The following is a 25,853-nucleotide window of genomic DNA, read 5'->3' as shown; positions in this document are numbered from 1 at the left end:
ACACTGGTTGGAAAATATTGAGTTAGGTAACAGAACCTAACTGAAGGTTTTCCAACCAGTGTGCCTCCAGCTGTTGCAAAACTACAACTCCCAGCATGCACGGTCTGTCAGTACATGCTGGGAGTTGTAGTTTTGAAACAGCTGGAGGTTTGCCCCCCCCCCCCCCCCCCCCCCCCCAATGTGAACGTACAGGGTACATTCACACTGGCGGGTTTACAGTAAATTTCCTGCTTCAAGTTTGGGCTGCGGCAAATTCTTTGCCGCAGTGCAAACTCCTAGCGGGAAATTCACCGTAACCCGCCAGTGTGAGTGTACCCTAAAAACACTACACTACACTAACACCTAATAAAGGGTAAAACACTACATATACACCCCTTACACTGCCCCCCCCCCCAATAAACAATTTAAAACGTCTTGTACGGCAGGGTTTCCAAAACGGAGCCTCCAGCTGTTGCAAAACAACAACTCCCAGCATTTCTGGACAGCCACTAACTGTCCAGGCATGCTGGGAGTTTAGCAACAGCTGGAGGCACCCTGTTTGGGAATCACTGGCGTAGAATACCCCTATGTCCACCCCTATGCAATCCCTAATTTAGTCCTCAAATGCGCATGGTGCTCTCTTACTTCGGAGCCCTGTCGTATTTCAAGGAAACAGTTTAGGGCCACATATGGGGTATCTCCGTACTCGGGAGAAATTACACTACAAATTTTGGGGGGCTTATTTTCCTTTTACCGCTTGTGAAAAGGAAAAGTTGGGGACTACACCAGCCTGTTAGTCTAATTTTTTTTTATTTTTTTACACTAACATGCTGGTGTTGCCCCATACTTTTTATTTCCACAAGCGGTAAAAGGAAAAAAAGACCCCCCAAAATTTGTAACGCAATTTCTCCTGAGTACGGAAATACCCCATATGTGGGCGTAAAATGCTCTGCGGGCGCACAACAAGGCTCAGGAGTGAGAGTGCACCATGTACATTTGAGGCCTAAATTGGTGATTTGCACAGGGGTGGCTGATTTTACAGCGGTTCTGACAAACGCAAAAAAAAATAAAATACCCACATGTGACCCCATTTTGGAAACTACACCCCCTCACCGAACGTGACAAGGGGTATTGTGAGCCTGAACACCCCACAGGTGTTTGACGAATTTTCATTAAAGTTGGATGGGAAAATGAAAAAAAAAATATTTTTTCACTAAAATGCTGGTGTTACCCTAAATTTTTCATTTTCACATCGGGAAATAGGAAAAAAGCCCCCCCAAATTTGTAAACCCATCTCTTCTGAGTAAGAACATACCCCATATGTGAATTTAAAGTGCTCTGCGGGCGAACTACAATGCTCAGAAGAGAAGGAGCGCCATTGGGATTTTGTAGAGAAAATTTGTCCGGAATTGAAGGCCACATGTGTTTACAAAGCTCCCATAGTGCCAGAACAATGGACCCCCGACACATGTGACCCCATTTTGGAAACTACACCCCTCACGTAATGTAATAAGGGGTACATTGAGAATTTACGCCCCACAGATGTCTGACAGATTTTTGGAACAGTGGTCCGTAAAAATGAAAAATAAACTTTTTCATTTGCACAGCCCACTGTTCCAAAGTTCTGTGGGGTGTAAATACTCACTGCACCCCTTATTAAATTCTGTGAGGGGTGTAGTTTCCAAAATGGGGTCACATGTGGGGGGTTCCACTGTTCTGGCACCACGGGGGGCTTTGTAAACGCACATGGCCCCTGACTACCATTCCAAACTAATTCTCTTTCCAAAAGCTCAATGGCGCTCCTCCTCTTCTTAGCATTGTAGTTCGCCAGCAGAGCATTTTACGTCCTAACATGGGGTATTTCCATACTCAGAAGAAATGGGGTTACACATTTTGGGGGTCATTTTCTCCTATTACCCCTTGTAAAAATGTAAAATTTTGGGGAAAAACTGCATTTTAGTAAAAAAAAATAATTTTTTTCATTTACACATCCAACTTTAACGAAAAGTCGTCAAACACCTGTGGGGTGTTAAGGCTCAGCGGACCCCTTGTTACGTTCCTTGAGGGGTGTAGTTTCCAAAATAGTATGCCATGTGGGTATTTTTTGCTGTTCTGGCACCACAGGGGCTTCCTAAATGCGACATGCCCCCAAAAAAAACATTTCAGCAAAAGTTGCTTTCAAAAAGCCAAATGTGACTCCTTCTCTTCTGAGCATTGTAGTTTGCCCGCAAAGCATTTTACATCCTAACATGGGGTATTTCCATACTCAGAAGAGATGGGGTTACAAATTTGGGGGGGCATTTTCTCCCATTACCCTTTGTAAAAATGGTAAATTTGGGGGAAAAACTGCACTTTAGTGAAAAATTATTTTTTTTCATTTACACATCCGACTTTAACGAAAAGTCGTCAAACACCTGTGGGGTGTTAAGGCTCACTGGACCCCTTGTTACGTGCCTTGAGGGGTCTAGTTTCCAAAATGGTATGCCATGTTGGGGTTTTCTGCTGTTCTGGCACCATAGGGGCTTCCTAAATGTGACATGCCCCCCAAAAACCATTTCAGCAAAATTCCCTCTCCAAAATCCTATTGTCGCTCCTTCCCTTCTGAGCCCTCTAGTGCACCCGCCGAACACTTGACATACACATATGAGGTATTTCCTTATTCGAGAGAAATTGGGTTACAAATTTTGGGGGGATTTTTCATCTATTACCCCTTGTAAAAATTCAAAAACTGGGTCTACAAGAACATGCGAGTGTAAAAAATGAAGATTTTGAATTTTCTCCTTCACTTTGCTGCTATTCCTGTGAAACACCTAAAGGGTTAACACACTTACTGAATGTCATTTTGAATACTTTGAAGGGTGCAGTTTTTATAATGGGGTCATTTGTGGGGTATTTCTAATATGAAGGCCCTTCAAATCCACTTCAAAACTGAACTGGTCCCTGAAAAATTCCGATTTTGAAAATTTTGTGAAAAATTGGAAAATTGCTGCTGAACTTTGAAGCCCTCTGATGTCTTCCAAAAGTAAAAACACGTCAATTTTATGATGCAAACATAAAGTAGACATATTGTATATGTGAATCAATGTATAATTTATTTGGAATATCCATTTTCCTTACAAGCAGTGAGCTTCAAAGTTAAAAAAATGCAAAATTTTCCATTTTTTCATCAAATTTTGGAATTTTTCACCAAGAAATGATGCAAGTATCGACAAAATTTTACCACTAACATAAAGTAGAATATGTCACGAAAAACAATCTCGGAATCGGAATGAAAGGTAAAAGCATCCCAGAGTTATTAATGTTTAAAGTGACAGTGGTCAGATGTTCAAAAAATGGCCGGGTCCTTAAGGTATATTTGGGCTGGGTCATTAAGGGGTTAAAAAGAGGTACTCCGGTGAAAAACAATTTTTTTTTTTTTTTTTTTTACTCAACTGGTGCCAGAACGTTAAACAGATTTGTAAATGACTTCTATTAAAAAATCTAAAGCCTTCCAGTACTTATCAGCTGCTGTATATTACAGAGGAAGTTCTTTTCTTTTTGAATTTCCTTTCTGTCTGACCACAGTGCTCTCTGCTGACACCTCTGTCCATTCTAAGAACTGTCCAGAGTAGGAGGAAATCCCCCTAGCAAACCTATCCTGCTCTTGACAGTTCCTGAGTAAGACAGAAAAGAAATTCAAAAAGAAGAGAACTTCCTGTTTAGCATACAGCAGCTAAGTACTGGAAGGATTAAGATTTTTAAATAGAAGTAATTTACAAATCTGTTTAATGTTCTTTAAAAAAATGTTTTTTCACTGGAGTACCCCTTTTAAAAATGAATCTAAGGCGGTCTGCTTGTGGAACTGATGCCAATATTTGAACAGAATCCTCACCGAGTCCATGTCAGAATCCATCCAGTGCACATTTAGCAAATAAACCTCATAATATACTGTGCTCTGGAGCCAGGTACCTAATATATTTGGAAATTTGCCACATACACCTAACTTTTTGGGTTGCTTTAAAGTTTTTGTTGCTGACATTAGGGCTGGGCGGTATGACCAAATATGTGTATCACTATTTTTTTAACTTACGGTGGTTCCACGGTATATCACGGTATTTTCTTCCCCCCCAAATCATGTGACCCGCCAGCGCTGTTCTGTCCCCCCAAGCCGGCTTCTTACATGACAGTGGGCTCAGCCTATCACTGGCCGGGGCGGGGCATCGCTCCGGCCGGTGATAGGCTGACGGCTGTCCACGTTCCAGTCCCCTGCGTGCGGCCGAGGTGGGTGAGTTAAAAGTTTATTTTCTGTATCTTTTGCAGCCCGGGCATAGGTATACAGCGTATAGCAGTGGTCTCAAACCTGCGGACCTCCAGATGTTCCAAAACTACAACTCCCAGCATGCCCGGACAGCCGTTGGCTGTTCGGGCATGCTGAGAGTTGTAGTTTTGCAACATCTGGAGGTCTGCAGGTTGGAGACCACTGGCGTACATTATGGAGTTCCAGTGCCCTGCGGCCCCCAACAAAGAGGAGGAGGGCAGTGCTTGACATATGTGAGTAGTACCCCGCTGGGCTGATCATTAATTGGGGGGAGCAGAACAGTGCTGGCGGGTAAACATAGGATTAGTTCCCCGATGTGGGGACAACGCTGCGCTGATAATACATTCCCGAGGGGGAGGGGCCCAACCGATATTGCGGTATCGGGGAAAATTCATATCGTGCAGCCCAAAAAATGTGGTATTCGGTATGAACCGGTATACCGCCCAGCCCTAGCTGTCATGCTGGAATACTGGATACCCAGTAGAAAATGTTGCCATGCCCTCATTGATTCGCTCCTCTCTAAGCATCACCCGCTTTAGATCTGCGTCCTTGGCTGAACTTCATTATGCAGATAAATGTAGATCGCGCTCATATTCTGCATCGTTCTAGTATAAATACTGAGCGAGTGAGAAGCGTGCGGTGGAGTGAGTAATATAGTAGCGGGGAAAACTGAAATTAAACCTCAATGGCAAATTTATGTAAGGTATTAAATAATGGTCTAGTTAGCTGCCTGTTATTATAGAAATTAACTTTTGCATTTGCCCCTTTCAATTCATTTCCTAGAGAAAGAGCAGCAATTTGTCTTGTAAAATTCATGATGAATGACTCTACTAGCTGTTTTATAAGGTTTCATAGAAATATTGCTGCCGTAATTTCTTTCTCTTTTGCATAAAATTGTGCCGGTTTTGGAGGAGTAAAGTGCAAAAAAAAGAGACTAGAAAATATGAAATATCAGTTTATGGGATTTATGGCAACGAGGCTGTGTATGTACTGTCTGTAGACTGTGGAAACCGTTCTGAAACATCACACCTTTTTTCTTGTATTGTGCTTAAAGGGGTACTCCGGCGCTTAGACATCTTATCCCCTATCCAAAGGATAGGGGATAAGATACCTGATCGCGGAAGTCCTGCCGCTGGGGACCCCCGTGATCTTGCACGCAGCACCCCAGTTAAAATCAGTCCCCAGAGCGCGTCTGCTCTGGGTCTGATTACCGGCGACCACAGGGTCGGCGGCGTGTGACGTCACGCCTCCGCCCCCGTTTGACGTCACGCCTCCGCCCCTCAATGCAAGCCTATGGGAGGGGGCGTGACAGCTGTCACGCCCCCTCCCATAGGCATGCATTGAGGGGCGGAGCGTGACGTCACACGCCGCCGACCCTGTGGTCGCCGGTAATCAGACCCAGAGCGAACATGCTCCGTGGATTGATTTTAACTGGGTTGCTGCGTGCAAGATCACGGGGGTCCCCATCGGCGGGACTCCCGCGATCAGGCATCTTATCCCCTATCCTTTGGATAGTGGATAAGATGTTTAAGCACCGGAGTACCCCTTTAAAAAAGAGTACATGTCATCAAACCATATTTTCTAAAATAACTCGGATTATACTCCCTAACTACTCCTTACACCCCTCTTGTCCTTAAAAAATTTCTGAGCTTTAAAAAGCTGTGTATCATACCTTTCCCCTTGTTCACATTGTGTGAGCTCCTGGCAGGAGAAAGTGGGTGTTCCCCGCAGGCATGACATCACTGAAGCCTGTGAGAGCTGTGCCTCACCATGCCCTGCACGCACTTCCTGAGTTTGGTCTCCTGCCAGGTCGGGAGGAGACCAAACTAACTGTATGACATGTGCAGGGAAAAGAACAGAGCCACCTAGTTGGCGGGTTTTCAATCACCTGAAAAACATATAAAGGTTGAGAATTTTAACAGCAGGTAAATAGCATAAATTACATAAGAAACAATATATTAAAAGTTTCGTTTGGTGACAGATACTCTATAAAGGTTATGGCTGCCTTTGGACTTATTATTCTTTTTTTAATTGCTGTTTTGGAAAGTTAAACAGATTTGTAAATTACTTGTATTTGAAAATCTTAATCCTTTCAGTACTAATCAGCTGCTATATACTACAGAGGAAGTTCTTTTTCTTTTTGAATTTCCTTTTGCCTGACCACAGTGCTCTCTGCTGACACCTCTGTCTATTTTAGGAACTGTCCATATAGTAGGAGCAAATCCCCGTAGCAAACCTCTTATGCTTTACACAGTTCCTGACATGGACATAGGTGTCAGCAGAGAGCACTGTGGTCAGACAGAAAGGAAATTCGAAAAGAAAAGAACTTCCTCTGTAGTATATAGCAGCTCATAAGTACTGGAAGGATTAAGATTTTTTTTTTATAGAAGTAATTTTACAAATCTGTTAAACTTTCTGTCACCACTTGATCTAAAAGAAAATGTTTTCCAGTGGAGTACCCCTTTAACAGATCAAAATGTTCAGGAAGGGCAGATCACACAGACTGTACTGTATTACAGAATTGTTGTACAGTAAAGCACATACATGGCAGGGTGAAGGGGTTAATAATACAGCTGTACATAGGTAGCCTGTCCTTTAGAAGTCGATCACAGGGAAATGCATGTGTGAATGCAGACTATCCTCCATAGTGACTGGTTGTTTTTGGCATTGACAGTATGAAGACAGGAGTGAGAACAGTGATGGTGTTCATGACAACCAAACAGGTATCTGCCCACAACTTAAAGGTTAGAAAATTAAGTCTCTGGTTGCCATGATCAGCATCATGTGTTTCAGATTATAGATTTTGGACTGTGATTTTAGGAGGATTTAATAAGGCTAAAATTCTTGTGTGTTTCCTTTCAGTACTGCAACATGGTCCTTGAGCAGCAGGGTAGCAGCCCTCTGATCGAACCTCTGCAAATCTATCCACGTGGTGAGTGTTCTCTTACCCCTGCATGTAACTGCTCTCCTGTAGAACCACTGCCGCTTGCTTCACCTACCCCCCCAATGTATGATCACCTCTGCTGTCATTTACCATATATACTCGAGTATAAGCCGACCCGAATATAAGCCGAGGCCCCTAATTTCACCCCAAAAACCCAGGAAAAGTTATTGACTCGACTATAAGCCTAGGGTGGGAAATGCATCATCCCCCCCCCCATGTCTTCATCCCCCCTCCCCCCCCCGTCATCATCCAGACCCCCATCATCATCACCCTGTCATTTTCACCCCGTCATCATCCAGACCCCCGTAATCATCCGGACCCCCGTCATCATCCGGACCCCCGTCATCATCCGGACCCCCGTCATCATCCAGACCCCCGTCATCATCCAGACCCCGTCACCCCCTTCATCATCACCATCACCCCGTCATCATCACCCCGTCATCATCCCCCCCCCCCCCTTTCATCATCACCGCCTGTCAATCCCTTCATCAGTGGTCTTCAACCTGCAGACCTCCAGATGTTGCAAAACTACAACTCCCAGCATGCCCGGACAGCCATCGGCTGTCCGGGCATACTGGGAGTTGCAGTTCTGAAACCTCTGGAGGTCCGCAGGTTGAAGACCACTGCGGCCTTCGTCATCATCCAGACCCCCCTTTAGTTTTCTACTCACCTTCCCTCTGTGGGAAGGAAGGGTGAGCTGGTCCGGGCCTTCCGGTGAGGAGGGTTAGTCGTTCCGGCCTGTCCATTTTCACCGGGAGGCCCTCTTCTCCGCTTCGGGCCCAGCCTAGTTACTCGCACGGACATCCCTGTGTGTCGTCGTCAAGGCAACGTCACTAGGCCGGGGCTGGGCCTGGAGCGGAGAAGAGGGCCTCCCTGTGAAAATTGACCGGCCGGAACGACTAACCCTCCCCACCGGACGGTCCCTGCAGCATAGATGGCCCAGACCAGCTCACAATTCCTTCCCACCGAGGGGAGGTGAGTAGAAAACTAAAGGGGGGGTCCGGATGATGACGAAGGCCGCAGTGGTCTTCAACCTGCGGACCTCCAGAGGTTTCAAAACTACAACTCCCAGCATGCCCGGACAGCCGATGGCTTTCCGGGCATGCTGGGAGTTGTAGTTTTGCAACATCTGGAGGTCCGCAGGTTGAAGACCACTGAGAAGGGGTTGACAGGCGGAGAGTTCACTCGAGTATAAGCCGAGGGGGGCATTTCAGCACAAAAAAATCGTGCTAAAAAACTCGGCTTATACTCAAGTATATACCATAGATGTATTTATTACTGGTTTATGTCTGCAAAGTGCAGATAAAACTTTTAGGGATATGTTTGCTCGTGGCATTTTATTAGCATTATTGTTCTTCAGAATGCTTTTCACATAACAAAATCTAGCAAAACAGAGTATGCAATGTCAGGCTTTTTCATAATTTCTCTCCATGTAACTAATTTAATTCAGTTTTTCTTTAAATATAATTTATAATATAATTTTCCAGTGCTCTATTTCACACCCATCATGAAAATGGAAATCCCTTGTCCCTTAAAGGAGTACTCCACTGGCCAGCATTTGGAAGTAAGTGTTCTGAACAGGGGTTTTCGCGCTGCGGTGGTCCACCACGCCTCTTGTGACATCATGGTCACGCCCCCTCAATGCAAGTCAATGGGAGGGGGCTTGACGGCCGTCACGCTCCCTCCCATAGACCTGCATTGAGGGGCGTGGTCGTGATTTCACGAGGGGCGTGACTGACCCCCGCAGCGCGAAAACAGTGTTCAGAACACTTACTTCCAAATGCTGGAGCAGTAATGCAGATTTCCAACTCCCACACTGTTCACTCTGTAAGGGACACATGCAGATAGCCAAGTCCTGTAGTCCTCCACCTTATGCAGTCTCTTAGAGCAGTGGTTCCCAATCTTATTCACGACTGTACCCCCAAAAGGGTGAAAGTATGTCCACGGGTACCTGGGGACAAAATAAGTCATAAAAGTACTTAATTTCATAAGCAAAAAGAAGGAAAAGTTTGCTCACCTCTCCATGCGAGTTGCAGCTGTCAGGGCGGTGCTGCCGTGGACAAGGTGCGTAGTAGAAAGGAGTAACTCACTTGGAGCGAAGTTCCCTCAGCACTTCCAGACACATCAGTAGATATAAACCACAAGCTTTTATTTTGTCTTCTTAAAAAACATCAGGGTAGCAAATCTTGTTAAAAACTTGGACCGACGCGTTTTGGCTGTGTAGCCTTTCTCAAGGTCTGCTCAAGACAAATATAATATGCCGAATAAATACACAAATGCATACAAAGCTCCTCCCTCTTGTGCACATCACTCCTGTGTCGTTCCTGAATTTAAGCTCCATATTCACACTTGCTTGATTATGTGCCTGCGTTTGGGTTATGGGTAAGTGAAAAAAAAATTGGGGGAATTTAACCTGTTCAGGACGCCAGGCGTATGCATACGCCCTGCATCCCGAGTCCTTAAGGACGTGGGGCGTATGCATACGCCCGTGGGAATTCCGGTCGCTGCCGCTAGCCAGTTGGGGACCGGACCGGAATGCCTTCTGAAATCATTCAGTAGGCACCCCGGCACATCGCCCAGGGGGGGTCCAGAGACTCCCCATGTCGGCGATCGCAGAAAATCGCATGTCAAGTCAGACATGCGATTTTCTGCTATCCCGAGCTGATCGGGTCTCTGGTGACCCGATCACCCGGAAAATAGCGATGATCGGATCAGGTAGGGAAACTACTGTGGGGGGGGGGGGGGGGTGGATTTAAACTGAAAGTAAAGGGATCTTTACTGTGGCAACCACTAGGAAGGCCAAACTAGGAAGGCATGCTGGGAGTTGTAGTTTTGCAACATCTGGAGGGTCACAGTTTGGAGACCACTGTTACAGTGATGCCCAAACGGTAGTCCTCCAGATGTTGCCAAAATAAAACTCTCAGCATGCCTGGGCTGCCCAGGCATGCTGGGAGTTGTAGTTCGGTAACATCTGTCCCTTCCGATTTAGCAATTTTCATGAATTTTTTTTTAAATTGCTGCTCTACTTTGAAGCCCAAAAAGCTAAAATATGTCCATTTTATGATGCCAACATAAAGTGGACATATTGTATTTGTGAATAAAAATAACATTTATTGTGAATATCCATTTTCCTTACAAGCAGAGAACTTCAAAGTTAGAAAAATGCAAAATTTTCATGAAATTTGGGGATTTTTCACCAAAAAAGGATGCAAGTAACGCCAAAAATTTACCACCAAAATAAAGTAGAATATGTCACGAAAAAACAATCTCAGAATCAGAATATTCGGTAAAAGCGTTTTCGCGTTCTTAATTCATAAAGTGACGGTGGTCAGAATTGCGAAAAAGGGCTCAGTCCTTAAGGTGAAAAAGGGCTCAGTCCTTAAGGTGAAAAAGGGCTGCGTCCTTAAGGGGTTAAGCTCCGTAGTCACACTTGCTTGATTGTGTGCATGCGGTTTATGGAGAAAAAAAAAAAAACACCCTTTACCCTCAACCACAGAAATGTATATAATAATCCAAATATAATACACATCTACCAAGACATTAGTAACCACTCATCAATATTATTCAGTAGAAAAGCATAACGTTAGACCGGTTGACAGGTTGAGACCATCTGGTGCCCATCTTCATGATCCAGTATATTTCTCTGGTGCGCAGTTTTCGTGTTCTGTCCCCACCCCTTGGCGTTTTGAAAGTACGTTCAATAGTTGTTACTTTCATATGTGTGATTTTGCCTTCATGTATGTCCCAAAAATGTTTCAATTTACGTACTGTTGAGCCTATATACTGTTTCTTACATTCCAAGCAAGATATACAGTATACAACATGATGATCTGTCTCGCAGGAAATTTAAGTTTTGATTGGTGAAATCAAATTGTTCATGAATGACTCTATCTGTTGTGTTTTGATCATGAGATGGCACATGGGACATCGTGTTTTCCCACAAGGTGTACTCCCATAATATCTCAACCAGGTACTGTTAACCCTTGGTTGTTCCTACCTGAAGAAACTAGGTGAGATCATGTTGCCAATGGAGACATTCCTTTTAGCCACACACCTGCAATCTGATCTCAAGATTTCCTCCAGACATGGATCTTGTTTCAAGATAGACAAATTTTCCAAAATAAGACTTTTGATAACATCGAACTGATGAGAAAAAGTAGTGGAAAAACAGCCTGGTTATTCTTATTGGAAATGTTGTTCTACTACGATTACCCCCAGATACAGATACTCTGATCTGGGTTTGGCCCCAGCAATGTTCTCCGTTCTGGATAGGACACCATGTTTATACCCCCTATTTTTTTCTTTTCTTCTTTCCCATAAACCGCATGCACACAATCAAGTGTGAATATGGAGCTTAAATTCAGGAATGACACAGGAAGTGATGTGCACAAGAGGGAGGAGCTTTGTATGCATTTGTGTATTTATTTGGCATAATATTTGTCTTGAGCAGACCTTGAGAAAGGCTACACAGCCGAAACGCGTCGGTCCATGTTTTTAACATGATTTGCTACCCTGATGTTTTTTAAGAAGACAAAATAAAAGCTTGTTTTATATCTACTGATGTGTCTGGAAGTGCTGAGGGATCTTCAATCCAAGTGAGTTACTCCTTTCCACTACTTAATTTCATAATAGAGTGTGCTTACCTTTCTAATGCGATACTAATGCGATACTTAATCCCCTTCTGCCATTATTCCCCCCCTCTGATCCCCCTGGGCCGATATATGAGATACATACAATAACACCCTCCCATACTGCGATGTTACACTTAGTTTAACATGCTTACCAGGCCGGCGTCTATCCCGTTCGGCGGGAGTCGGAGGGCCGCACTGACGGGTGACGTCCTTCTGCACTGTTCCGGCACCACTGTGCTACATCAGGGATGTCACACGTCAGGCCCGGCAGCCACAGTAAGTTGGTCCTAGCTCCGCCCGCGGTACAATATAGTGAGCTGCCGCGGTGACTGCGGCATCCAATCCCTTCTCTACGCTGACAAATACTGGCCAATGCATGGCCAGTATTTGTCAGCGAATTGCCGTACCCCCGCATAACCGTTGGCATACCCCTGGTTGAGAACCCAAGGGGTGAATGGAGTGGGGGTCAAGCATGTGCGCTGCTGCATTCACTCAAGGAGAAAGGGAATTGTATTTTTGGATTGTTGGGATCCCAGTACTTGAAATAAGTTTTAATCTTGAAATAACCTCTTTAGTTTCACAAAAGATTTTATTGAGAAAATACTGCATAATACAAAATCACACAAAACATCAGTATTCCCCACACAGGAGACAGGATAGGGAAACATTTTAGTTAAGAGAATTCTAGCCCAAAAAAACATATATCCTATCCTCCAGTTAAAGGATAAGTGTCTAATCTGTAGAACAGAACCCCTGACTCTCGGCTCTAAACATGTACTTGGGTATCTGCGAAGCTCCCAGAGACAATGAATGGAGTGTGTGCTGTCCACCTCTCCATTCTAGAGAATACGGTCAGAGGCTTATCCCCTATTCCGTGGAGAGGGATATGTTTTTTAGGGCTTGGGATATCCCTTTTAGCTAGCTGTATAAGCATTTTAGTTAATGCTTTTTGTGTCATTTTAGATAAATATTCCACTTGTTACAGTAAACAAACAGGAGTAGACATAAAGAATTAGAAAAAGGAATGAAAGAGAGAGTGGAGGAAGAAAGAGTAAGGTAAGGGGAGGGTCTGTCAGGTACCATTAATGGAAGATTATTCCCAGTTATAAGACTGGAGGGGGAGATTCATCATCATATTAAGGGATTTTTTTGTGCTTGCATTTTGTCTTTTTCTTCGTCATATGTGCGCCTAGGCAATTTTTTATGTGACTTTTAGTCCATAATCCACCCGAATCAATATTGTTCAAAGACGCTTATTTAAAGTCACAGATTTATGAAAAGCAAATGTCACATTAAATGTTGCAAACCTCTCCAAAACACTTAGAATCTACACCAGCCCAGACCTGGCTTAAAGGGGTACTCCGCTAGTAAGGGTTTGGAACAAACGTCATGCCACAGCCACCACGACCCCTCCCATAGACTTGCATTGAGGGGGCGGGGTGTGACATCATGAGGGGGCGGGGCTATGACATCCCAAGCTCCCAGCTCCAGCGATCGGAACAGTTTGTTCCAAACACTGAGCAGCGGAGTACCCCTTTAAAGATCTGTCTGTGGAGAGTTTTGGCAGCATACAAAGTGTGATTTAACGTTTTTTGCTTACATGCACCAAAGTAATCAACCACCATGTGACATCATGATAAATGTGTCGCACGTAAGCAAAACCAAAGCAAAAATTATTTACTTCAGAACTCCCTCACCAAAGACACACAATGATAAATATCCCCTTTACGTTTTGGCGATGGTAGAAGACTATGAGGGACATTTATCAATGTTTGCTTATGTATTCTTTTTTTTTTTAGTAATTTTTTCCTTACTTTTTTTTTGCTTATGTGTGACTTATTTATCAACTGCTTTCAGCCTGTTGATGATTTTCTTTCACGTAAGTAATTTTTTCTTTTTTACTTTGGTAGTAGCTTTTTCTGCTCCATGTTTGAGCTGGAGTAAATTTAGTCAATTTTTAACCTTGTTGCAACTTTTTTTTGCGCAGTTGCGACTGTCGCAGTTCATAAATACCCGACTAAAGCAAATCCGTTTTGAAAAATTTACTACATAAGCAAGTTTGAATTTTCTTGCTTTTCTTGTTCTTCATGCAAATTGTCGCACAAAAACACATGTAGTCGCAGTTGCGACAATTTTGCGACAATTATAGTAAAGAAAACCTGACTAAACCCGTTGATAAATGTCCATCTATGTCGGCTCAGTATGGTTGATGTTATGGGGTAACTCCTTTGAGCTGGAAATGGTTATTATATTTTTCCTTGGCTATAAAAGTAACCTGTATGGACATACCCGTTACCTCAATTATTTTGGTTAGTTATTAGGCCAAGTCCACATCTCATCACATTTCTGTGGAATTTACCCCTATTACATTAATTTACTCATGTGAACCTGACCTGCTTTTGTCAGGATAATGCCCAAAATGTGTTGCATTGCTCCGCCAATCGTGTTTTCACCAGAATTTGTGGAGCAATGTGCCAAAATAACTATACCAACCTACAAAAGGGTATGGTCGTCTGTAAAGGGCATGTGGGCGCCCAAGATAGGGGCATATTCTCGTTGCCCATTTTATTTACTACTTTAAAAATTCACACAAAATCCTGTGAATAAATGGCTGGAAAATCCCACCAAAATACAGATGGTCAGAAATTTCCTGACCGGTGTGTCCCAACAGAAAACAGAATGTGCAGGTCTCAAACAACATTCCATACTAATAAAAACCAAACCCTCTTAGTAAAATAGGGTCAGTGATTGTGGTCACAATCGGCAACATATTCACAATTTGAGCAATTGCTTATATTTCTGTGCTGGAAAAAATTGGAAGGATTTGGATAAGATTTTTGGATTCTCACCACATATCCTGTAATCTGCTGGGGATGATTCCTGTGGAAAATTCCTATTTAAAATCTATAGTGAACCTACCTTGTGTGAATTCGGTCTTTGATTTTAAATACAAGATGTTCAAATAACTCATCACATTTGTACTGAAAATATTTTCATTTACATTTTATTTGCAGAAAGATTCTCAGATAATTTTCCAATATTAGTAACAAGCCTATTTATGCTAAGTAAAGACCAAAAGCAAAAAATGATATCAAATCTTTCTTTAAATGTTGTTACTCAGAAATCTAATGCAAAAAGTAACCAGCCCAAAGCTGGTTCATTGGGTGCATTCACATCATGATTTGGGCATACAGCAGCCACATCCAGTGGGAGAATTTAAAAACCAGTGTGAGCTGTATTAGCCGGGCAGAGTAAGATGGTGACTCCGGTCGGCTCATTTTTGGATCAGATCAGCTATTGTGACCGGACTGAAAATGCAGAAGACCATGATTTTTAGTCCGGCAACAAAAGCTGATATGGTCCAAAAATGAGCCGACCGGAGTCACTATCTGACTCCGTCCAACCCATCGTACCAGCCGGTTTTTAAATCCTCCTGCTGTACGCCGGCTGCCGTACCCCTCAATCCTGATGTGAATGCAGCCTTAAAGATGTACTCCGCCCCTAGACATCTTATCCCCTATCCAATGGATAGGGGATATGATGTCTGATCGTGGGGGTCCCAGCTGGGACCCCCGCGATCTCTTTGCAGCACCCCGCTTGGGGCTCATGACGTCACGGCCATGCCCCTTTATGATGTCACCCCCCCACATCCAATGCAAGTCTATGGGAGCAGTTCTGAATGCTGAGCAGCGGAGTTCCCCATTTAATTCACTATTGCCCCATCTGTGGTACCCTAGGCCTTTACGGACCCCCTTTGTTACACTTCTGCAGTTTCTGGGTTTCTCATGCAGGTGCTAAAGCTATATTGCTAGTGCTAGGTCCTATAAAGGGTTCCTATACCATAGCAAACTTGGGTCTCCATCTCTTCTAGTTTTGATTCTCATCTGAATATGCTGAATATGTGAATGCGTCCCAATATTCAGCTTAAACCCCCTCATCAAATGCATTACCTTGTGTCAAACCTACACCGTTAGCACACCCGGCCCCATATGCTTTGTGTCTATGGTGGCGGAGGACTCAATTTATGCCCCCCCTTATGCTAGACATTCAGATTCAAGATGAGGTTTAACCTCTTGATGCCCTCTTTATTATTGGAAGTTACTGGCTGATCACACATGATGGATAGTAACTAACAGAGTCTCCCTATATATGAAGCCTTAAGGGCCATTCAGTCGTCCAAAGCCATCGCAAAGTGTGACAGATCATCAATGAAACCGATGCACTCAGCCTTGAAACAACATCTAGATAATTTTTTCCAGATCATTTCTTGCAGGAGACTTGGAGACATTGGGAAGGAAACTATGCAGTCTCCAAGGGGACTTTGTACTCTCGTCTTCCAGAACTAAGGCAGGTGATATTATAAGATTGCTGTAGAGCTTAACCTCATTTGGGGAAGAAGATCTGTATGGTCCGAGATTCTCCTGACCAGTTATATAGCTGTATAGAGCAATGATTCCCAACCGACATGCCTCCAGCTGTTGCAAAACTACAACTCCCAGCATGCCCGGACAGCCTTTGGCTGTCCGGGCATGCTGGGAGTTGTAGTTTTGCAACAGCTGGAGGCACACTGGTATAGAGCAACCAATATGTCACTCTCATAACTGGGTAGAACAGAATTGCCATTCAGAAGACTAAATTGTGATGTAGACATTGGTGGTCACTGAACTTTGTATTATTTTAAAGAGAAATGTTCTGTGACAACAAGGAAGGAAATGAACATCTTCCTCTTTCCCGTAAGTCATCCTTCACCAATCAGAGCTGCTCTATGTAACATCAGGACTTTGTACAAAAATAGGAACTGCCAAGCCATCTCCTGTGAGGTGCATCTCTGATATTCCCATAATACAGGATTATATCACAAAGAGATATAAAGTTAATTAGCTAATTTGGTTATATTTACGTATATCTGCTCCTTTATATAGCACCAACATGTTCCACAGCTTTGTGACGAGATCGTCATCATCAAAGGGGTTATACCAAGCTTATAAGTTATCCTTTTATCTACAGGATTGGTGATCACTGGTTGATCAGTCGGGGTCCAACTACTGTCGCCCCCACTGATCACAAGAACACAAGACGTACATTGTCCCCCAAATGAATCAGTCGCACGCATGCTAAGTCAATGAGACTTCAAAAATAGCCACGTTCAGTGCTCAGACCCATAGAAAATGAATGAAGTGGTGGTTGAGCATACATGCTGCCCATCTTTCCACTCGGGGAACTATTGACCTCCGTTCTTGGGATCGGTGATGTTCCCCGCAGTCACCGATCAGCTACTTATCACCAATTCCCTGGATAGTAGAAAACTTTTAATCTTGAGTAACCTCTTTAACATCACTCTCTCTCCTTATTGGACACACATTACAGCCAATATCATAGGAAGGGGTTGTCCAGCGAAAGCAACAACCTGTGTATGGTGTCAAAAAGTATAGTAAAGCAACATACTAACATAATATTATTAGCCACATTGCATAGATCTCTCCATATCAGCTGAGATGTCTTGCTTGTAGCGGTCACATCACACTGTCTAAAGCAGAGCTCCCTCCCTCCTGTTTGCTCAGGACAAGACCATTCATGTGGAGAGGGGAGCCCGTATTAATGCTTATTAGATTTTTAGGCAGCAGGCAGTCTATTACAGAGTACCCCTTTTTCTTCAGCGTTTTTAAAATGGATTAATACATTTTGGACTTTTAATTTTCCTAATTTTAGTTTGGGAGCTGGATATCCTTCTTTTACAAATGTTTACAGATAAGGAAATTAACACCAACTTTAATTAACGCCCCCCCCCCTCCGCGCTACCTATATATATTGCCCCCCGCTGCGCTACCTATATATATTTCCCCCTCTGTGCTACCTATATATATTTCCCCCCGCAGGGCTTACGTATGTCACCCCCAGTGAGCGCTTACGTATGTTCCTCGCAGAGCTATCTGTAAAGTATATTATCAGCAGCGCATCATGCTGCTGGGCGGGGAAGGCAGCGCAATTCCGCCCACTTCCTGGCTGACAGATGCGCTGCTGATAGCATACTTCACAGATAGCGCTGCGAGGGACATATGTGTATAGAAGCGCTGCAGGGGACAGATATATACATCTGTCCCCTGCAGCGCTTCTATACAAATATGTCCCTTGCAGCTCTATCTGTGAAGTATGCAACACTGACTTCCCCGGTCAGCAGCATGATACACTGGTGATATTATGCTTTACAGATAGCGCTGCCAGGGCCATATGTAGTATGCGCTCGCGGGGGGGGGGGGTGACATATGTAAGCAATGCGGGGGGCAATATATATAGCTAGCGCAGCGGGGGGCAATATATATAGCTAGCGTAGGGCGAGGCAATATACATAGCCAGCGCAGAGGGGGGCCAGACATATAGTGCTCTATGTCTGCCCCCCCCACTGCGCTTGCTATGAATATTGCCCCCCTAGCCACCCCCACCTGCTGCGTTACCTATAGATCTTGCTCCCCTGCAGCACTTCTGTACATACAGTCCTACAGGGCATCAGGGCAGCCGGGGAATGCAGTGCAATGCTTCCAGGGCCGCCAGTGTATTTCAACTTTACAATCCTCACTAATGACTTTAAAAACCCCGCTGGGAGCCTTGAATGGCTCCCCGGTACCGGCCATTCAGGGCTCCTGGCAGGGTATTTGAAAATGAAAGTAAAACATGCATGATCTACATCGCAGGGTAGCGGAGCATGCCGTCCGCTTCCCTGGTTAATAACTTCTGATCGCATCGGGTCTCAGAAGTGAGATCCGGTGCGATCAATCCCTCAGACCCTGTACTACTACCCCCAACATGGAACAGACTCTGTTCCATGATGGGGTTAGTAGTACAAGCACTAATGTAGTCTCCTCAGCCACCCGCAGACTCCTGCAGCTGGGGGAACTGCTACTCCCATCATGGAAACAAGTCTGTTCCATGATGGGAGTAGTAGTAGTCCCACAACACTGCAGGAGTCTGCTGATTTCACCTCTTCTGAGCATGCTCAGAAGTAATAATGGATAGTATAAACCGGGTGCAAATGGATAACATTAAAGGCCATCTGTGGACGAAAACAACTTATCCCCTATTCACAAGATAGGGGATAAGTGTTTAATGGGGGTCCCCCCGTGACCTCCTGCACAGGGCCATGGCTCTGCTGCGGCTCTCCCATTCAGGAGGCGTGCCGGCCGCAACAGATGGATGGCAGCGGCAGGGGGAAAATCATAATTGCCGGCGGGCGCAGGGCAGCCCTCGATGTAAAATATCGGCCATTGGCATGTCCGGTATTTGTGATGAGAACTTACCGGCAGCAGGTTGAAAATACCGCCTGTGGCAACCCTACACACACACACAGACACACACACACAGACACACACATTCACACAAACACTTTCACACTCACTGCAGGGTTTTACAAAAACGAAAATTAGCTAGCCCAGCAAACAGCTCACTGTTCGGGCACTGTGCGAGCCGTGGTGACGTGATTGGTACTGGTAATAAAGGGTTGATAAAGAACTTTGGCTATTAAAGGTTGTACTATAGTGGAATACTTTTTTTTTTTTTTTTAATCAACTAGTGCCAGAATGTTAAACAGATTTGTAAATTACTTATATAAAAAAATCTTAATCTTTCCAGTACTTATTAGCTGCTGAATACTACAGAGGAAATTTTTTTTTTCAGGAACACAGAGCTCTCTGCTGACTGTGATGTCAGCAGAGAGCTCTGTGTTCCAAAAAGAAAATAATTTCCTGTGTAGTATTCAGCAGCCAATAAGTACTGGAAGGATTAAGATTTTTTAATAGAAGTAATTTACAAATCTGTTTAATGTTCTGGCAACAGTTGATTAAAAAAACAAAAAAAAAGTTTTCCACCTGAGTACCCCTTTAACATAAGGGAAAACTTTTCTGCTTTAAAAAATGCTTTTGTAAGCGGGTTTCTCGTTTTTTTTTTCTTATGTGCGAATTATTTATTAAGGTCGTGTGACTACTTAATAAAAAGGTCGCACGTAAGCAAAAGTAATTTAAAAAAATTGTCATATAAAAGCCATAAGTTTGAAAAGAATGAGAAATCTCCTTCATACATGTTATCTACCATATACACTGGTTTTATCTCTCACTTGTCTATGTGCTTTTATAAAAGGCATAAGTTTTGCAAGTATATTTTGGATACATTTCCTATTCCCACTATGCATTTGTAATAGACCCAAGGAATGTCTTTTTTTTTTTTTTTAAATCCCTCTGGTCTACTGCTCACTCATTCTGACATCCACTGCTCAGAAAAGCGTGTGTCAGAAACAAGCTCTGAGCCGCCCTCACTCACCATGCATTCACTTCCTCCCTAAGTCTTCTGTGCTAGGTCTCTTCAAGTCTCTGCAGGCTGATCTGTAACCCCTCCTCTCTTTTTTCATGCTACAGTCTGATTGGACAGGAGTGAGCACAGAAGAGTGCTTTCCCTGCCCTCACTTACTGAACTTTGTCCCTGCCTGTGCTTCAGTTTGGGCAAAGATGATGCTGCAGCCGGACAGGGTTATGTTCTGCATGGTATGGGGACCCCAGAGGTCTTTTTTTATATACCATGATTTCTATACAAAGGCAAACTTTTTTTGTTTTGTTAATGAAGTATATTAGAAATGTTCATGTTTTGCCATATAAAAAGTTTTTGATTCTGACATTGCCCCTTTAAAAGTCTCTGGTTTGCAGGGGTAGGACATGCACTTCCTCAAACCTTGCAGCTTGTCCTTCTAAGTTATTCAAAAAGTGCATTTGCATTTACACCAGCATCACGCCTGAGAAACGTTTACACACGCATTCTGCTGCTTAGACGTGGGAAGCGCGCACCTGTTCCTTCCTGCCGGCCCGCCCCCCACTCGAACATTACTTCACATCTTGCTGCGTGGCACAAAGGCTTATTGATGTGTGCAGTAATTATAGAGTGCGTGACGATTGTTAATAGCTGGGGCACAGCGCATTCTCCGCTGACACAGCAGGGGTTAAATATGCATTCCACCGAGACAGAGCAGGGGGCAAAAAATGTAATTCTTTACTTCAAGACAATCAATCAAAATTGACAGTGACTTTAACAACAATTTGCGGCGTGCAGGGGACGGGGAAAGGGAGCAGCCTGCACTGTGTGAGCCGAGACCTGTGAGCGTGTTCCTATTCATAATAATCATCTTTATTTGTCATGTAGTATTGACAGGCAGAGCATGTTGTGGAAATACAGAACTGCACAACCCCTAGCCGCTCTCTTCGCTTTCTGATTACATTTTCTGCCTTAAATATAGAAAAAAATTATCAGGGACATATATATAAGCTGAGTACCCAGCGCTGCCCGGTTTTTCCTACCTAATCCCTGGGGGGGTAAAGCAACATAGGAGGATGCTTTTGTCTTCATATCCCATCCTTAAATCCCAACCCCAAATCCCGTCCTCATATCCCGTCCTCATATTCTGTCCATATATCCCGTCCCCATATCCCGACCCCATATCCTGTCCTCATTTCTAATCCTCAAATTCCGTCCTCAGGTGTGGCTGAGTTGTGATGCAGATATTGTAAGATTAAAATAAAAGGGTGTGGCTTAAAGGGTGGGCGTGTATTTGCAAGATAGGGAATGGAATGCGGGGAGGGTGTGGCTTGTCAGCCAGACTGACGCATTCACCAGGAGATGCAGAGCAGATCTTGTGGAGTAAGGCACCAAAAGTCCCATATACTTGTATGAGACTTGAAACAAAAACCCCATCCTTCACATAAAGGGACATATAAGCAACATGTGACCAAGTATTATCAAAATATCTCCAGCCATATGGAAGTTATGCTGGAACATACATTTCCCATTGATTTGCATTGGACTTTAACCCTTTAACGACGCAGGACGTATATTTACGCCCTGCGCCGGCTCCCGCGATATGAAGCGGGGTCGCGCTGCGACCCCGCATCACATCGCGTCGCTCCCGGCGCTCATCAACGGCCGGGACCCGCGGCTAATACCACACATCGCCGATCGCGGCGATGTGCGGTATTAACCCTTTAGAAGCGGCGGTCAAAGCTGACCACCGCTTCTAAAGCGAAAGTGAAAGTATCCCGGCTAGTCAGTCGGGCTGTTCGGGACCGCCGCGGTGAAATCGCGGCGTCCCGAACAGCTTGCAGGACACCGGGAGGGCCCTTACCTGCCTCATCGGTGTACGATCGACGAATGACTGCTCAGTGCCTGAGATCCAGGCAGGAGCAATCAGGCGCCGATAACACTGATCACAGGCGTGTTAATACACGCCTGTGATCAGGATGAGAGATCAGTGTGTGCAGTGTGTAAAAATAAAGTGTTAATAAAGGTCATTTAACTCCTTCCCTAATAAAAGTTTGAATCACCCCCCTTTTCCCATAAAAAAAAAATAAAACCGTGTAAATAAAAATAAACATATGTGGTATCGCCGCGTGCGTAAATGTCCGAACTATAAAAATATTTCATTAATTAAACCGCACGGTCAATGGCGTACGCGCAAAAAAATTCCAAAATCCAAAAAAGCGTATTTTGGTCACTTTTTATACCATTAAAAAATTAATAAAAAGTGATCAAAAAGTCTGATCAAAACAAATATCATACCGATAAAAACTTCAGATCACGGCGCAAAAAATTAGTCCTCATTCCGGAAAAATAAAAAAGTTATAGGGGTCAGAAGATGACATTTTTAAACGTATAAATTTTCCTGCATGTAGTTATGATTTTTTCCAGAAGACAAAATCAAACCTATATAAGTAGGGTATCATTTTAACCGTATGGACCTACAGAATAATGATAAGGTGTCATTTTTACCGAAATATGCACTGCGTAGAAACGGAAGCCCCCAAAAGTTACAAAATGGCGTTTTTTCTTCGATTTTGTCGCACAATGATTTTTTTTTCCATTTCGTCGTGAATTTTTGGGTAAAATGACTGATGTCACTGCAAAGTAGAATTGGTGACGCAAAAAATAAGCCATAATATGGATTTTTAGGTGGAAAATTGAAAGGGTTATGATTTTTAAAAGGTAAGGAGGAAAAAACGAGGGTAGTTAAGGGTTAAATTAACTATCCTATAATTTTAGTGGACATGTAAGTAACATGTGACCAAGTATTATCGAAATATCTCCAGGTGTTTGGAAGTTATGCAGTAACATATATTTCCCATAGACTTGTATGGGACTTTGAACAAAAACCCTGCCCCTGGCAAATGGGGGTAAGTAAGGGTTAAATGACCCATCCTATGTTTGTTGTGCCAAGTTTCATGTTAATATCTTTAGCCGTTTGGAAGTGGGGCTGGAACATACACACACACATACACACACATACACAAACACGCATATACACATACATCCACACATTGGGGGACATTTATCATTGGCTTTACACCACTTCCATGTTATAAGTGTCCTTGCAAATTTTGCGCAATTGCATTTTTTGCGAAATTTTTTGCACAATTTTTGGTAGAACATCTTTTCAAAGTTGTCTACTGGTTGGTGCACCGTACACCAATTTATGCAGTGGAGCTGTGTTTATTATTTGTGCAAATTAAATTTTAAATTATTATTATTTTTTTGCGCAAAGCCTACTTTTTTTTGCGCAAACGTACACCACCTAATAGGACACAAACAAAAGTGTCAGATGCCAGTCTTGAAAACCCATATTTAGGGGCCCTGTCGTGGCGTGGACATTGTCATCTCCGTAGGCAGAAATATCTGCGGTGCGGATTCTGCTTCTTTTGGTGGCAGAATATCTGTAGCTGACATTCCGTAGTGTGCACTGTGCAGCAGAATCCCATTCAGTAGTTGGAACCTAGCCTTAGGGCCTGTTCTCACAAATATATGTCTGTGCAAATTCTGCTTGCGTGTCTGCTGCTCAGTACACACTGCAGAAGAAAAGTAGCGGGACTTCCGACTCAAAATTTAATTCTGACAGAATCCGACAGAGAAGTCACTACTCTGTAGTGAATGGGTCGGCACCTATTGTCCACAGTAGATTCTGGAGCACCGATTCTGGAGAAGGCTTCTGTAATTCCGCAGTGTGAACGGGCCCTTAGTATTTGTGTTAGAGGATTAGTTGAGAGCTCCCATCACAAGCTCCAATAAATATGTCGGACACCATGCCAGAAACCCAACGAACCCGGTTAATGTTAAAACTATGAAATATGCAACACAGGTGCGAACCCATTTTTAGGAAATTCTTAATTCATAGAGAATGGGTCTAGCCTATTAGCAATTGTGGGACTTCGTAAAACCTACAAGAACCAATATGTCTGTGCACTATGAGGGGCATTTACTAAGGGGTTTAGTCATTTTTTTCTGACTATTTTTGGCGCAAAATTGTCGCAATTGCGCCTACCCTATAAATTGTGCGACTTTCCCTAGCAAGAGCTAGAAAGTAAAAAATAAATTTCCCGCTTAATTTACGCAAGTTTTCAGTTTTTACTTGCAGTGATCAGGAATTTATTAACTGAGACAGTCGCAGTTGCGCAATAAACTGTCGCAACGGCCGTAAAAATTGACTAAATTTACTCCAGCTCCAACATGGAGCAGGAAAAGCTACTGCCGCCCGGGCTCCGACATACTTTCTCCCCGCTACCCTCACTGCACTACCGGGACACTACAGTGATTTACATCCCCCCCCCCCCCCTCTCACCTGCCAGCGCCACACAACTTCCATCTGTATGCTGTTGCAAGACTACAAGTCCCAGCATGCCCTTACAGTGAGGACACACTGGGAGTTGTAGTCTTGTAGCAGCGGGAGCTGAGCGGCACGGGCGGGAGACAGGGGGGGTGGGTAGCGGGGAGGCCATATGAGGAGCCCGGGCGGGAGACAAGGGGGGGTAGCGGGGAGGCCGTATGAGGAGCCCGGGCGGCTGCACTGTAATGTCAGCCCGGGCTCCTGCCCTGAGAGCCATAGGCTTTGGCTGTCAGGGCATGCTGGGTGTTGTAGTTTTGCAACAGCTGGAGGGCCACAGTTTGCTGACCACTGGTGTGTGGTCTGTAAACTGTAGTCCTCCAGCTGTTGCAAAACTAAACAGCTGAAGGGGAACGGCGAAAACGTTCACTTACCCTTCCGAGGCTCCAGCGACGATCGCTGACGGAGATCGTCGCGCGGCAGTGTCGTGCAGCGCTGGATCCTACGGAAGCCAGTAAGTTGCCCAAGCTTCCCAACCAGGGTGCCTCCAAATGTTGCAAGACTACAACTCCCAGCATGCCTGGACACCCTGGCCTAAAACAGTGTTTCCCAACCAGGGTGCCTCCAGATGTTGCAAAACTACAAGTCCCAGGTTGGGAAACACTGTGCCCGGCCTCCGCCCCACCTTACTGTAAGGGCATGCTGGGAGTTGTAGTTTTGCAACATCTGGAGGCACCCTGGTTGGGAAACACTGTTTTAGGCCAGTGTTTCCCAACCAGGGTGCCTCCAGATGTTGCAAAACTACAAGTCCCAGCATGCCCTTACAGTAAGGTGGGGCGGAGGCCGGGCACAGTGTTTCCCAACCTGGGACTTGTAGTTTTGCAACATCTGGAGGCACCCTGGTTGGGAAACACTGTTTTAGGCCAGTGTTTCCCAACCAGGGTGCCTCCAGATGTTGCAAGACTACAACTCCCAGCATGCCTAGACAGCCTTTGACTGTCCAGGCATGCTGGGACTTGTAGTTTTGCAACATCTGGAGGCACCTTGGTTGGGAAACTCTGTTTTAGGCCAGTGTTTCCCAACCAGGTTGCCTCCAGATGTTGCAAGACTACAACTCCCAGCATGCCTAGACAGCCTTTGACTGTCCAGGCATGCTGGGACTTGTAGTTTTGCAACATCTGGAGGCACCCTGGTTGGGAAACACTGGCCTAAAACAGTGTTTCCCAACCAGGGTGCCTCCAGATGTTGCAAAACTACAAGTCCCAGGTTGGGAAACACTGTGCCCGGCCTCCGCCCCACCTTACTGTAAGGGCATGCTGGGAGTTGTAGTCCTGCAGCTGGGGGCAGGGGACAAGCTTGTCACTTGCCCACACATCTCCTGCA

General features: G+C 44.4%; 1 protein-coding gene across 5 annotated transcripts in view; it reads left to right on the top strand.

Moving 5' to 3' along the window:
* MAP2K5 (mitogen-activated protein kinase kinase 5) overlaps positions 1 to 25,853 on the top strand; it is a 178,019-nt gene that overhangs the window by 13,305 nt on the left and 138,861 nt on the right. For 4 of the 5 annotated variants that reach the window (XM_056571648.1, XM_056571650.1, XM_056571652.1 and 1 more), the window contains one exon: positions 7,139 to 7,208. In XM_056571648.1, coding sequence (XP_056427623.1) covers positions 7,139 to 7,208 — 70 coding nt within the window. Of the gene's footprint in view, positions 1 to 6,950; positions 7,000 to 7,138; positions 7,209 to 25,853 lie in introns of all 5 variants that reach the window. The other variant, XM_056571651.1, reaches the window with a different exon arrangement.

Source organism: Hyla sarda, chromosome 4 (genome assembly GCF_029499605.1).
Source record: "Hyla sarda isolate aHylSar1 chromosome 4, aHylSar1.hap1, whole genome shotgun sequence".
In the NCBI taxonomy this organism is placed as follows: Eukaryota; Metazoa; Chordata; class Amphibia; order Anura; family Hylidae; genus Hyla; species Hyla sarda.
Note: the sequence above shows the minus strand (reverse complement) of the source record. Positions and strands in the feature narration are given on the sequence as shown.